The sequence below is a fragment of the Tupaia chinensis genome, unplaced genomic scaffold, assembly GCF_000334495.1.
Source record: "Tupaia chinensis unplaced genomic scaffold, TupChi_1.0 Scaffold000117_2, whole genome shotgun sequence".
NCBI lineage: Eukaryota > Metazoa > Chordata > Mammalia > Scandentia > Tupaiidae > Tupaia > Tupaia belangeri.
Window position 1 is genome coordinate 3108955 of NW_006159583.1, and position 13491 is coordinate 3122445.

The following is a 13491-nucleotide window of genomic DNA, read 5'->3' on the forward strand; positions in this document are numbered from 1 at the left end:
CTTAGCTAAGCTCACTTCCTTGCCTTCCAGTGCATGACTGGGTTCCTGTTTCTTGTCAGCACCAACATCTTCCTTCTTTGCACCACATGAAAAGATTTTCCTTTATATTTTGGAAATATTTTGTCCAGTCCAGAAATTGTAAATGATGTGAGAGTAACCCCAGGGTATTTTAATCCAAACATCTTTAATTTTCAGAAATCTTAAAGACATTAAAAAGGAGTTTTCAGAAGAAGTTCAAAATGCTAACTGATACAATTTTGGCAACTGGTCTGAAGGATTGGATTCCACGAGATAAATTTAATCATTTCATGTATGGGAGTCTAGCAATCTACTCTTCTTAGTATCTGCTTAATCAACATGGAGGGCACTAACACAGAGACACATTGTTTCCATAATATCGTCTTTAAAACTTTTGGCTTAACAAAATGAGATCATAAATAGGCCAGCTAAGGTCTTTGACAAATCAGCATTTTGCAGTTCCCTTTGGAAAGGGGAAATAGTAAATCCTTACCAGCAGATTTATTTGCCAGAAAAAAAATGTCTCTTCAGATGTATACAATGACTACTCTCTGATGCGTTTTAGCCCCAGCCGGCAGGAAGGTCAAAACTAAACTCTGCTGCAACTTAAATAACTCCTAACTCCAGTACATTCAATTCCCCATTCTTTTTGCAGTGAAGACTGCTGTGGGGTTTAGCTGGATTCATCCTAGGATTTCAGCATGCCAGGACACTAGAAGACAAGAGCCCAGAGCAGTGATCTCCATGGAGAACCAAGGTGCTTTTGAGAGGGCACAGGGAGTGTGAATGGATGAACTGGCTCAGAGACATGTCAACAAAAGAGCAGATCTTCAATTTGGCCTGGTGTCCCTTGGACTGACCTATGATCCCATGGGCTTGCTCTTAAGTTCTAGTGCTGGGGATAACTGCTAATTGTCTGTTTTTATTATTCAATTCTAATTAGTTTTAGTGGGATATGCATCATAGAAAAAAGAGAAAACTGAATTTGGAAAACTTTAATACATTTATAAGGGAACTCCATTTTTAGTGTACTAAAAATAAAATTTTTTGAGAAACTTATACATAATGGAACTATGTTCTTATATGAAGTGGTGTTTTATTTTAAGAATAGAAAAGATATTTTAAAATAAATATTATAATTTTGATTTTAATTTATAATTGGAATTTTTGCAGCAAAAATTTCCAAAAAGTCACACCTCTGAATATAGGGTACTTGTTAGCTGTCTTGTCTTTTCCTCAAAGAGCAGTTGTAGGCCCACCCATGGTGACAAAAAAAACCGTAAGAGGCTGCTTTTAGGTAGGCTGGGGCCATGTGGGAAGCCCAGCTTTGACTCCCAGACCACCCTAAGAAGTCAGGTACAGAGGTACATGCTTGCAGTCTCAGCTACTCAAAAGGTAGAGGCAAGAGAATTATGACACAGCATGACCCTGTCTAAAACACCCCCCACCACACACACACCACAAAAATTAAAAAAATAAAAAATTATGTCTCCTGGGACTTTTAACTGGTTTTTATCAAGAGACTGCACAATTGTTATAAAGTAAATACACAGGATGAAAAAGAAAATAGACTATTTACACCAAGTACATTCACTAACACAAAGATGTTTGGGTGAAGAGTTTGCATTTACATATTCATGTTGGACTAAGGCGGAAGTAGAATCCAGAGGACAGGAGATGTAGCTTCTATACTTGGTAGTTTGGACATCCTTTTTTAGGAGTTCAGTCTAGGCTATTGACAGGAAATTTGTTTCTGAGGGGTTCTGAGCCAGTTAAGGAATATTTACAGGATCTCAGGCAATTGGGACCAAAGATCCACATGGCCTCTATGCTGCTGAGGGAGGAATCTGTAGGTTATGCCTAAGGATTTCAGTCCGAGTTCCCTGCAGGGAATTCTGGGTAGGGGTTATGCAGGGGAAGAACAATATGGGGTCTGTGTCCATGCCTGTGCAGTATTTCCTTCTTAAAACTTGAGACTGGAGGCTACCTAGCTCCCACAAGGTGAATATTAAAAATTTCTTTCTGTAGCAATAAAGGCATCAAGAATATGAAATGCATTTTAAGATGAGAAGAAGATAAATTATGCAAGGATCATAAGGGGTTTTCCAGGTTCATTGAAGATTGTGGAAAAAATGAACATGAGATGTTCAATAACACTTTCACCTCCAACTATTTTTAGAAACTTTTTTTTGAAACATCATTCATATTACTAGCTATATACAGCATAGATTTTCTGGGTTTCTGAATTCTCAAATTTTGCAAAAGAGGGTTTATTTTATTTGAACTATTTTAAATATTGTATTTTTCTCTTATTCAGTGAAATGATCAATCAAGTCAGAACATTTAAAAGATTTCAATCTTACTTTTATCTGGACAATTTTAATCTCATCGAATCTTATATCAGCAAGAGTTTTCCTTGTCTGGCCTCTTCGGTGTCCAAATTTACACTTATTTCTCATCACTTGCTCATCATCCTCAATGGGCCTTCGAACATATTTAAAGCGATCTTTGAGAGCTCGTTTCCATGAAAACTGTGAAAATAACAGAACAGGCCAGTTAAACTCCCAAAAAAATTGTAATCATTTTTCCTATGATTCAGGAAGCACCTTAGCCTAAGCTGGGGGTGGGGGTGGGGGCGGGCGCAATGGTCTTAGTACTAGTCTGAATACATGTTAGTCAAGTAACCTTCAACTAGTTACTTGGCCTTAGTGTCTTCAACTATAAAACAGAAGGAAAAGATCCATGCTGTAACTGCACTGGGCTTAGGATACTCAAATGAGTAGCTACTCACAGAAGCTATTTGTAAACTATAGTGCTGTTCACAAAAGCCTTTGATAGTGCTGGTGAGGAGAGCAGCAGGCTGAGGTCTGAGGGCTGGGGGCAGCCTTGGCCCTGACTCATCTTCCGGAAGAAGGATGAGTCAGCAGTGTTTTGTTGCCTCCCACAGTTTTGGGGGCCTGGATTCTGCCATCATTGTCTTAAGACAGCACAGAAGTAATGCATGACTTATATTTGTCTTAGTTCCCAAATATGAAATCGTACAAGTAGCTATTTTTTTTTTTCACATGTTTCCTATAGTTCTTAAGGGCTTCTAAACCTGCAGAGCCTGCTGGGAGGTATTATGACAATCAACTGCTAGGACATTTTTAAATTGCCAATTTCGTCTTCTTAGCTTTTCTTATCTGTCCTTATTAACTGATAGGAACAGAAAAAGGACAAATCAAATTCAGTCTCCCTCATGATTATTCAATCAATGAGTATTTACTGAGCATTTGTGAGTTTCTTACACAGACACCTCAGATAGATACTCAGTGGATATCTTCATTACGGAAGAATCAGCCCCCTTCTCCATATTTTTCTAGTTGGTAGGGGTGTGGAAAGTTCTATATGGCTACAGCCCTCCTCCAGTCACTCTGAAATATAAAACAACCCTGAAATTATGAGCCTCCTGCTGAGACACATCAAGTCCACAGCATCGCCAGGAGATCTCTGACCTGCATTTTAAACCCAAATATAATCACTAAGAAACATTCAGATGAACACAGAATACAGATCATCTTATGCAGCAACTGGGCTAGACTTACACAAAAAGTACTTGTCAGGAAAAAGGGAAAAAAAAGCTGAGAGGCTATTCTAGACAAAAAGAAATTAGAGACATACCAGTAACAAACAAGTCCTGTGCATAATCCTTGTTTACATTTTATCACAAAAATATTTTCAAATGTTTCTTTTTTGTCTTCATTTTTTTACATTCTTAATAATGAGAGAAATGTGAACATAGTGGGTTGTCAGAAAAGTCATGAAACATTTTTGCATAGAAAAACAGGAAAGATATAGCATGACTTTTCTGACGTCAGAAAAGTCACGAAACATTTTTGCATAGTAAAACAGGAAAGATATAGCATGACTTTTCTGACAACCCAATACACTGTATATGATATTATGCAATTTTTGTTTACGTAGTTATAGAAATGGTATTGTGGTTACATGTGTTCTTCAAAAAGTTCATGGAAAATGCATGTTATAAAAAAACTATGCATGGATTTAAAATAAATTCATGTTTTCATTTTTCTACAAAATATTTGAGGTACCTTCATATAGGAGAGCATTCTCATTTTTATAAGATAGATGCTTAGGTATTTAGGAATGACATCTGTAACTTGCTTTCAAATGTTCATCCAAAACAAATCAATATGAGAGAAGAAAGATGCATGGGGTAAATGCTAGTACCCAGTGAGTCTCTGATAGATCAGTGATCTTCAACCAGTGCAGTGGCCTTGTCCCGTCTATGCTCTTAGGAGACGTTTGGTTATGTTTAAGGACATCTTTGGTTGTTATGACTGGGGTGTATAGGATAGGGGTTGTTACTCACACTTTGTGGGTGCCGAGGATGCTGCTAAATATTCTACAATACACAGGAAAGCCCCAACCCCAAAGAATTCTCCAGTCCCAAATGTAAACAGTGTAGAGGTTGAGAAACCTCTGTCTCGGTGAAGGTTATAGGAATATCACTATAGCTCTCTTTCAACTTTTGTGCAAATTTAGAATTTTTCAAAATAAAAAGTTGAAAAATAAGAATAGCCCTAAAAATAATCAAGCATTCTCCTTTCCTCTCTCTCTCTCTCTCTCTCTCACACACACACATACACATTAATATTCTAAGAAATTTTCTACATCTCCCATTGTAACAATAGGAATTCAAACTTATATAAGCTTTCAGGGAGAATTTGGGTAAACATTTGTCTACGTGCCAGCATTGTCCCTTCTACTCTGTGTGTGCAAACATAGCTATAACTTGCTAAGCACTTTTCCATGTTTCTTTATCAGTTAATCATCTTTAGTTAATCCCTCTGGGAACAGATGTGGGTAAAATGCACTAAGAGCAAAGTAAGCATTATTCAGTACTTTGTATATGTCATATTTTGATAACCATGAATCTAAAGATCAAAATGTTTTTGGATGGATATAGATTTGCACATACACACACACACACACACACACACACACACACACACTATGCAAAGATTCTCTGAAAGGCATCTTAATAACATAACATTGGTTACTTCTGGGAGGAGTATTAGGTGACTGGAGGACAGGGGTGGGAGGGAGATATTTTTAGTATACCTGTTTGTAGCTTTTGGATTTTGAGCTACAAAATGTATAACTTATTCAACAATTTCTTTTTTTAATTTTAAGTGCAACTAGTTTTATACACACTAACACTGATTAGTTGGCAAATAGTATATCCTGAGTACAGAAAGAATCCTGAGAATCAATTTGCCACCCCTATGGGCATGATGGTCACTGTTGGAGCCTTAGCTTTGTTTGTTATTGTTTTGTTGGTTCATGTTATTTTAGAGAATATTTTATTTATTTTGTAGTATGCTTTATATGCAGCATATTTTAGACAGGATGTCAGCCTAGAAGCAAGGATATATGAATTCTAGCCTTGGCTTCAAGTATTACTATTTCTAGTCATACGATACAAGTCTGATAGTTTAAAAAAGACTCTTCCAGGCCCTCTCCTTTTCAGAAAGTTCTATAATTCTGTCCATACATAATGAACTCTTTCTTAGAAATACAAACAGAAAGAAGGAAGGGAGGAAAGAAAGAAGGAAAAATAGAGGCTTTAAATGTTTTTACTTTGACAGATATTGGCATTGATCCTTTGTTGCTCAAATTGGAGCTAATTGCTTAAATTCTATATCTGCAAGAAAGAACAACATATAATATTTTATTATATATATACTTTAAATGTATAAATACAAAGGGGTCTTCAAAAATTCCATGAAAATGGAATTATAATATGAGTGTGTTTCTGATGCAAAAGGGTTTTGAAATCCATGCATAGTGTTGTTCATAATATGGATTTTTCATGAAATTTTTGCATTATACAAAACTACACTTATCTTAGTGAGGTCTACAAAAGTGTATGCATTTGGCACATGAAGATACAAGGAATAAAGACAGCATATCTTACATCTACATAGCTATTGTTCTTCATATTTATTTCTTAAATCATATAGTTGTGTTGCCAAAAACACTTATATTTTAATTGCTTTCTTAACTATTTTTAATTGTATAGCTCAAGGGACCGGCAATTAGCGTAATGGCTATGTAGCTAATCTCTGTACTTGACTGCGGTTCGAGTCCCGGACCCTGTGGCTTAAAGTCATGCTGGGCGCGTGTGCATGCGTACCCAAGATCCCAAGAAAATGGAAGAGAAGGGATTGCAGTGTGGCCATCCCCCCTGGGAGGTGATTTCTCACTTTCTGTCTCTCTGTCTTTCTGGCAAGTGCACGTGCCCTATAGCAAAAACCTCTAGGAAAAATGTTAAAAAAAAAAGTATTAAAAAATGTATAGCTTGGGAACCAGCAGTTAGCGTAATGGCTATGTCGCTGGGCTCCCACGTAGTCGACCGCGGTTCGCATCCCAGACCCGGAGGCTTAAAACTCACGCCGGGCGCGTGTGCGTGCGTGCCCAAGATCCCAAGAGGAGAATGGAGGAGAAGGGATTGCGGTGTGACCATCCCCCCTGGGGGGTGATTTCTCGCTTTCTGTCTCTATGTCTCTCTCTGTCTGTCTGGCGAGCGCACGTGCCCTATAGCGAAAATCTCTCCAAAAAAAAAAAATATAGCTCAACATATTAAATATATATATATATTACTTTGTTAAATATATGCACATTATTGTGTAATGAAACCATCAGTCTTTTAATCCCAAGAAATAGGCAGGTCCAAATAGCATAGTTGTTTTGAACCCCCTCAAGCAGAAATCCTGAACTCTGGGTGTACAGTAGAATCATTCTGAGAACTTCTAAAACTACTAGTGCTCCAATTAATTAAACCAGAACCTCTGGGAATTGTAATATGCACCCAGAGTTTAGAACTGCTGCCCCTGAACATCATTAGGATCTGTTTTAACATGACAGTAGAGACATAAGTGGTCCAGGAGAGACTAGAGGACAAGACCTCAAACTCCTTCACTTGTCTGCTTGGAGGCAAGGAACACTCGACTGATGACAGCCCTAGCACAGCTGCAGTCTCATTCCTCTATGTACCACGTTCCCTAAAGACCCTTCTTAGGGACTCATCATTACACATCAGCTTCCAAAGCAATTTTGAGAGACAGAAAGATGACAACAGACAGAAACAAAGGGGACAAGTGAACACCAGGAAGAGAGTGATAGAGAAGGTGCCACAAAGAAGAACAGAGTATAAATCAAAGAAAGAGTCAAAGAAGGATGAACAGATAGTATAATAGTTAGGTTGATGGACTCCCACTTGATCAACTGTTGTTTGAGTCTCAGACCCAGAGGCTTCAAACTCACACCAGACAAGTGTGTGCATGTGGCCAAAATTCTGAGAGGAGTGGCATGGCCATCCCCCATTGGGGGATAATTTCTCACTTTCTATCTCTCTGTCTCTCTGCCTCTCTTTCTCTGGCCTCTCTCCCTCTGGTGAGTATACCCACTGTATAACAAAAATCTCTCTCTCAAAAAAAAGAAAGAACAGGGAACCAGCAGTTAGCGTTATGGCTTTGTCGCTGGACTCCCACGTAGTCGACCGCGGTTCATGTCCCGGACCTGGTGGCTTAAAACTCACACCGGGTGCGTGTGCGTGTGTGCCCAAGTTCCCGAAAGGAGAATGGAGGAGAAGGGATTACAGCGTGACCATCCCCCCTGGGGGGTGATTTCTCGCTTTCTGTCTCTATGTCTCTCTCCGTCTGTCTGGTGAGCGCACGCGACCTATAGTGAAAAACCTCTCAAAAAAAAAAAAAAAAAAAGAAAGAAAGAAAGAACAAAGCAGAGAAACAGGAAAAAGCAAACAAACAAAACCAGAAAGACACTGAGCAGAGACAAAAAAAAAAAAAAAAAAAAAAAAAAAGGTAACGGAGGAGAGAAATGGACAAAGAGAATCAGACAGAACTAGATTGACAGACCAAGAGAGAGAAATAGATCTAGGAGAAAGGGGTGAGGGCCCAAGTTACTGGACAATAACACAAGGCTATTACTTTTAAATGGACCTTGATTAGCAGGATGGTGCTGCACGGTCACTTACAAAGCCACAGCCGTCCTCATCCAGGAAAGGGTATGCTTGCAGTAGGGCATTGACCACATCATTGTACTGCTGGGTCGTGGGATACCTGTTCACCATGACAAAGAGGATACATTGCAAGTCAAGCAGCCCACATTCCTTCCTTTAAGATGACTCTAAATTACACTCATTTACCTTCAGGTCTCCCTTTATAACAAAATAGGCATTCAAATATTGGGCAACATTGGATGTATTATCAATATGACATGTAAAATCTGAAGACAGTTGATTCCGAAGGAATTCTACTTTGAAAGCATACCCTCTCCCGAATTGGTAAGTCTGTCCTGTTATTACTTACAGTGAACCTTCCAGATACTTAGTCATGTCAGCCTGGAGAAGCTCAATGATCCTTATCCTCATGCTGTGATCGGGACACTTCTGCTCTGCTAACAGGCATTTGACGTCATAGGGGAACTCTGGTAAAGTATAGGACTTTGTCCACTGTAATACTTTATTCCTTGCTAGGACATGCTTCACCTTTCTTCTGTGAAATAAAAGCATACAAAAAGTGATATTTGACTTCAAATATATGCAATGTAATAATTCCTTACTCCTGGAGAACCTATATAAACCAGTTTCCTGAGACCTATATGTATAGATGCCATCAGTCTATCTTCCATTCCTTCATCCATCCATTCACAATGTTTGATGACTCATTAAGTGACTGATTTCTTTCCCCTTGCACAGACACAAATATTTATATTCTGAAAAAAAGTGTTGTACTAATGTAAACTTTAGAATAAAGTCTGAGGTTAGAAAGAATACTAATCTGTATCTCTTGAAGGGGTAACATGTAACACATACCTCCAAACAAAAATCAGATATCTAAACAACAAAAAAAAGTAAATAAAATAAGTTGCAGATCAGCAAAGCAAATGAGATACCACCACAAAACCTTAGTACCTGCTCAAGAGAATAGATAATTAATTCTTCTAATTTATTTATTTTGCTTCTGTTTATAATGAAATACAAGATCCACTTAATTCAGTTGGTCTTCGGCTGTTTTAATTAGGTAGTTGTTGTTTTTAAGTTAAAAACAAATATCAGATATGCTTATTTCTTTCAGATGAAGGTTCTACACAGGCTATGGAAAGCTATAACTACAGAAAGCAGATCAGGTAGAGGGTAGCCAAAATGAATTGTGCTGATGGCTGGACAACCATATAAATTTGCTAAGATGAACTGAGCTGTACACTTTAAAGAGGTGAATTTTATGTTATATAAATTGTCAATAAGGCTGTTTACAAAATTAAGTAACAGAACCACTTTAAAACCTTAAAGTGAGTGAGTGATCATTGGGTATGTAAAAAGAAAAATCTAAAGTAAAATTTCTATGGAACAGTGAATCAAAGGCACTTGGTAGCTTTCAACGTCTTTCACTAATGGGATTGATTGGGATGAAGTGGAAGAAGGAACAGAAACCAGGCAAGTAGAAGAACAGAAAGATTTCCTAAATTAGCTTAAGTCAGTTAATTTTCTGACAACCATAGAATCCTTAGTGGTTCAAACAAAATCCCGATGAGTTTCGTAAGGCCAAGCTTCTTTATCATTTTAGGTAATTCTTTATGAGAATGCATGACTGCATTAGAATAAGTAGAATAAAGCAAGCAGGAAAAAGCACTCTCATCTCTTTTAACGATAAGCTCCCTTTGATTTTTCAGTGAAAATATGTTCTGAGTCAAATGAGTGTACCAATAATTTAATCCTTTTCTAAAATAATTTTTTCTTTATTAATGATAGACTATATGCACATGAATGTAAGAGAGGGAGAGAGGAAAGGGAGGGAGAAGAGAAAGAGAGAGAAGCAGATAAGCATCTTCCGCAGGGTCTGTGATGCTGTGATTCCCTTTCTCCTATCCCCCATTTTGTTGGATCTTGGGCACTTGCACATGTGCCTGTATTTCAGACTGACCAGGCCAGGTATTCAGACTGTGATCACAGTGTCAGATCTAGCTTCTCTTGAGAATAGTGTGAATACTTCATTCATGACAGTACCAGACAACGTTCATACATAAATCTTTGCTTCAGCCCGAACTATTTTTCTCTCTCATTCATTCATTCAACAATAACTACTGGGGGTCTATCAATACCAATTACTGCTCTACAATCTCCATTTCCTTCTACTAGGCCATAGCCAAGTTATCTCTATCTAAAGAACCAGAGGTTATAAAGTAAGGGTAAGTTTTGTTGGCTGTGTTTTGTGCCTTTCCAGGATTTAAAAAACAAAAATGTAATGAAATTGGGCAGATGCTAAGTTTTATTTTGAAATATTTTAGTATCCGGTTCGTTTTCTCCTTGAGTTTCAAGGTAGCTAAGCTAGCTACATGACCCCTTCAGGCGTTTGAGGTTGTGTTAACACATCAATGATAACTTCAATTTTCCAATGCTATAAAAGGCTTAGCACAACTTTTGACTTCTTGTTCTACATATTTTTTTCTATATGTCTTCTTTTTCTTCAAGGGTGGTGACTACATAGCATGGTATTAGTTCTTCGCAATATCCAGAATATAGCTAGACACATGTAGGATCTATCAAAGCCAGATACTCCAAATAGAGTTATTAGGCAGAATCAGAGGCCTCAGATTTTTCTTTACTTTGCATTAAAACAATATAACAAGGTACTATGGGAGTGACTAGAAACTCAAGTTATGACAACTAGTATGAGACAAAAACGAGTATTACACAAGAAAAGTGACTCATCAGAAATTAAAAGTACATTCTAATTTGAGAGTAGATAACTGTAGGCACAATCATTTCCCATCTGCAAATTATATTTGCAATGGATTAAAGAATACTGTGAGATCAAGATAGCTTATAAAATCTTTATCAAGCTAGAATTGGGCAGATCACCAGTAGAAATCAACCTACAGCAAGGGCACGAAGCAGATAACACTCCCAAATTGAGGACACTAAAATTTCTGTTTCCATCTCAGTGCCAGGGCTCTCCAACAAAGTAAGTGCCATGAAACCATGGATCTCTAATCCAGTGACTCTCAATCCTGGGTGCACAGTAAGATTCGCTGGAAAGCTTGTTAATATGGTAATGGCTTGGACTGGCCCCAGCCAAATGAATTAGAACCTACTGCTTACTAAACAGTCGGTTTATATGTAGAGATTGTATTTGTAATAAAATATAACTTAGAATGAAGTCAGATTGAGGTGTTTGATAATTGACAGTACACATTGAGCATCTTTAATCTGAAAATTGAAATCCTATGTGCTCCAAAGTTTCACCTTTTAAGTGCAACCAGAAAGTAAAAGTGGAAAATTTCACACCTGAACTCATGTGATGAGTTGTGGTCAAAATACAACAATACAAAAATACTATATAAAATTACCTTCAGGTGTATACACTATACATGAGACATAAATGCATTTTGTGTTTAGACTTGGGTACTGTCTCCAAGATATTTCGTTATACATATACAGATATTCCAAAAATCTAAAAATCCAAAATCCAAAACACTTTTGGTCCCAAACATTAGGACCTGTATCATTACTTCATTATGTGCTAATATTTTTTAGAGATATTTTTGCTACAGAGCATATGTGCTCACTGGAAAGACCGAGAGACAGAAAGGGAGAAATCACCCCGCAGGGGGGATGCCACACCACAACCTCTTCTCCTCCATTCTCTGCTTGGTATTTTGGGCATGCATGCATGAGTGCCTTAAATGAGTTTTAAGCCACCAGATCCAGGACTTGAACTGTGGTCGACTACTTGGGAGTCCAGTGATGTAACCATTATGCCATCTGCTGGTCCCACATCATGTGCTAATTTTAAAAAATGTTGCAGTGTGCATTTTGATGAAAAATCTGATTGATTCCAATTTGTCTCCCTTTAATAAAAGAGGAAAATAACCAAATTATTCTCTTGCTTCCAAAGAAAAGACAGCATGCCCTGATAGGGCTCCACAGGACAAGGAAGATGGCCTTATTTAGAACGGGTCCAGGTGAGCACCAGCTCTCTATGGAAAATCTGCACAGAAGATCAGCAGTTTGCCCCTGGTAGAAGTGGAAGAGGTATAGGTGGTATGGGAGGACAGGGAACTTTTGTTTTACCTCCAGTGAACATGACATTGCCCAGCAGAGTTGACACACAATGATTTTTGTTGAAAGAATGTACAAGGTCAGCTGGAAGAAGTAACTATCTGAGCAGGGCTGAATTCAATTTTTGGACACTTCAGTGGCTCTTTATTGCACTCACTACCTTTGTAATCCAACTCCCCATTTATGCTCCAACCATGTACTTCATATCAGCCCATCCTGCTTTTTTTAGAAAACAAAAAACAAAAAACCTCTGTCATTTTAATCTCTTCCCAATCACATAACTGAGACTGCACCTTCAAAAGTCAATAATGATGTCCTAATCTACAAATCCAGGAGTCTAGACAATGGTACAGCATGAAACACCACAATCTGTGAGGCAATCCCTCTTATGAAGATTGATGGTTCAAGTCCAAAGACCTTCCTGAGAATGCTGGGTCATCATGAACCTATGATCCAGGGCTGATGGAAGGCTGGGGATAGATCATAGCATCGAGACCCAGTTAGGGATGCTGTCTTTGTCTCTCTCTCATAAAAGAAGTAACAAACTTAAAAATCCAGGGCCTTTGGATGATGGCCTTTTTAAGACCTCTCTGTTGACCACTTCCTCACAACCTTTTTCTCATTCTTATCTTTCTTGACACCATTTTACTTCCCTATCTCTCTGACAACTTGTTTATCTGCTGACTTATTCCTCTTTCACCTCCATGAGTATTTTCAGTGGACTTGGTCCTTGTCCCCTTAATTCTCTGTATCAATTAGTGCTTTCTCCTTCAGAGAACTCACCCAGCCCCATGGCCTCAACTTTGAGAGCTGTGTCGAGAGTTTATAAATCTATCTTCTATAATCTTTTCTTTTCATAATCTTCTCTTTTCCGCATCCCAACTGAGATCTCCAACAGCAACTACACATCATTCATTGCATACTCAACATGTTCAAAATAATTCATTGTCTTGTTTTAAAAAACAGGTTCCCATTTGTTTCTTCCAAATTTTACATATTGAAACCCTAACCTCCAATATGACTATATGTTTATTTTATTTTATTATTTACATTTAATCACTATATATCACTTAGCATGTGAATTGAATTTACCCAACATGACTACACTTCACACCAGTCCAGTTGAGGATACAAAACACGCTATCATCCACAGATAATAATTCATTTCTGTGTCCTATAAATGTCCTGCTTCTCTGTTTTCCTCAATTTATTTCCTTACACTATCCCCCCTGAAACACGCCTTTATGGAAGTAATTTAGATTAAATGAGGTCACAAAGGTGGAGCTCTGATATGACAGGATTAATATTCTTATAAGAAGAGACAGCAG

The 13491-nt window shown here is 37.9% G+C and overlaps 1 protein-coding gene across 2 annotated transcripts in view; it reads right to left on the reverse strand.

Moving 5' to 3' along the window:
* The window catches only part of SAMD3 (sterile alpha motif domain containing 3), a 60673-nt gene that overhangs the window by 26392 nt on the left and 20790 nt on the right, over nt 1–13491 (reverse strand). For both annotated transcript variants that reach the window (XM_027770255.1, XM_027770254.1), the window contains 3 exons: nt 8412–8597; nt 8078–8162; nt 2382–2549 (listed from right to left, as the gene is read on the reverse strand). In XM_027770255.1, coding sequence (XP_027626056.1) covers nt 2382–2549; nt 8078–8162; nt 8412–8597 — 439 coding nt within the window. The remainder of the gene's footprint in view (nt 1–2381; nt 2550–8077; nt 8163–8411; nt 8598–13491) is intronic.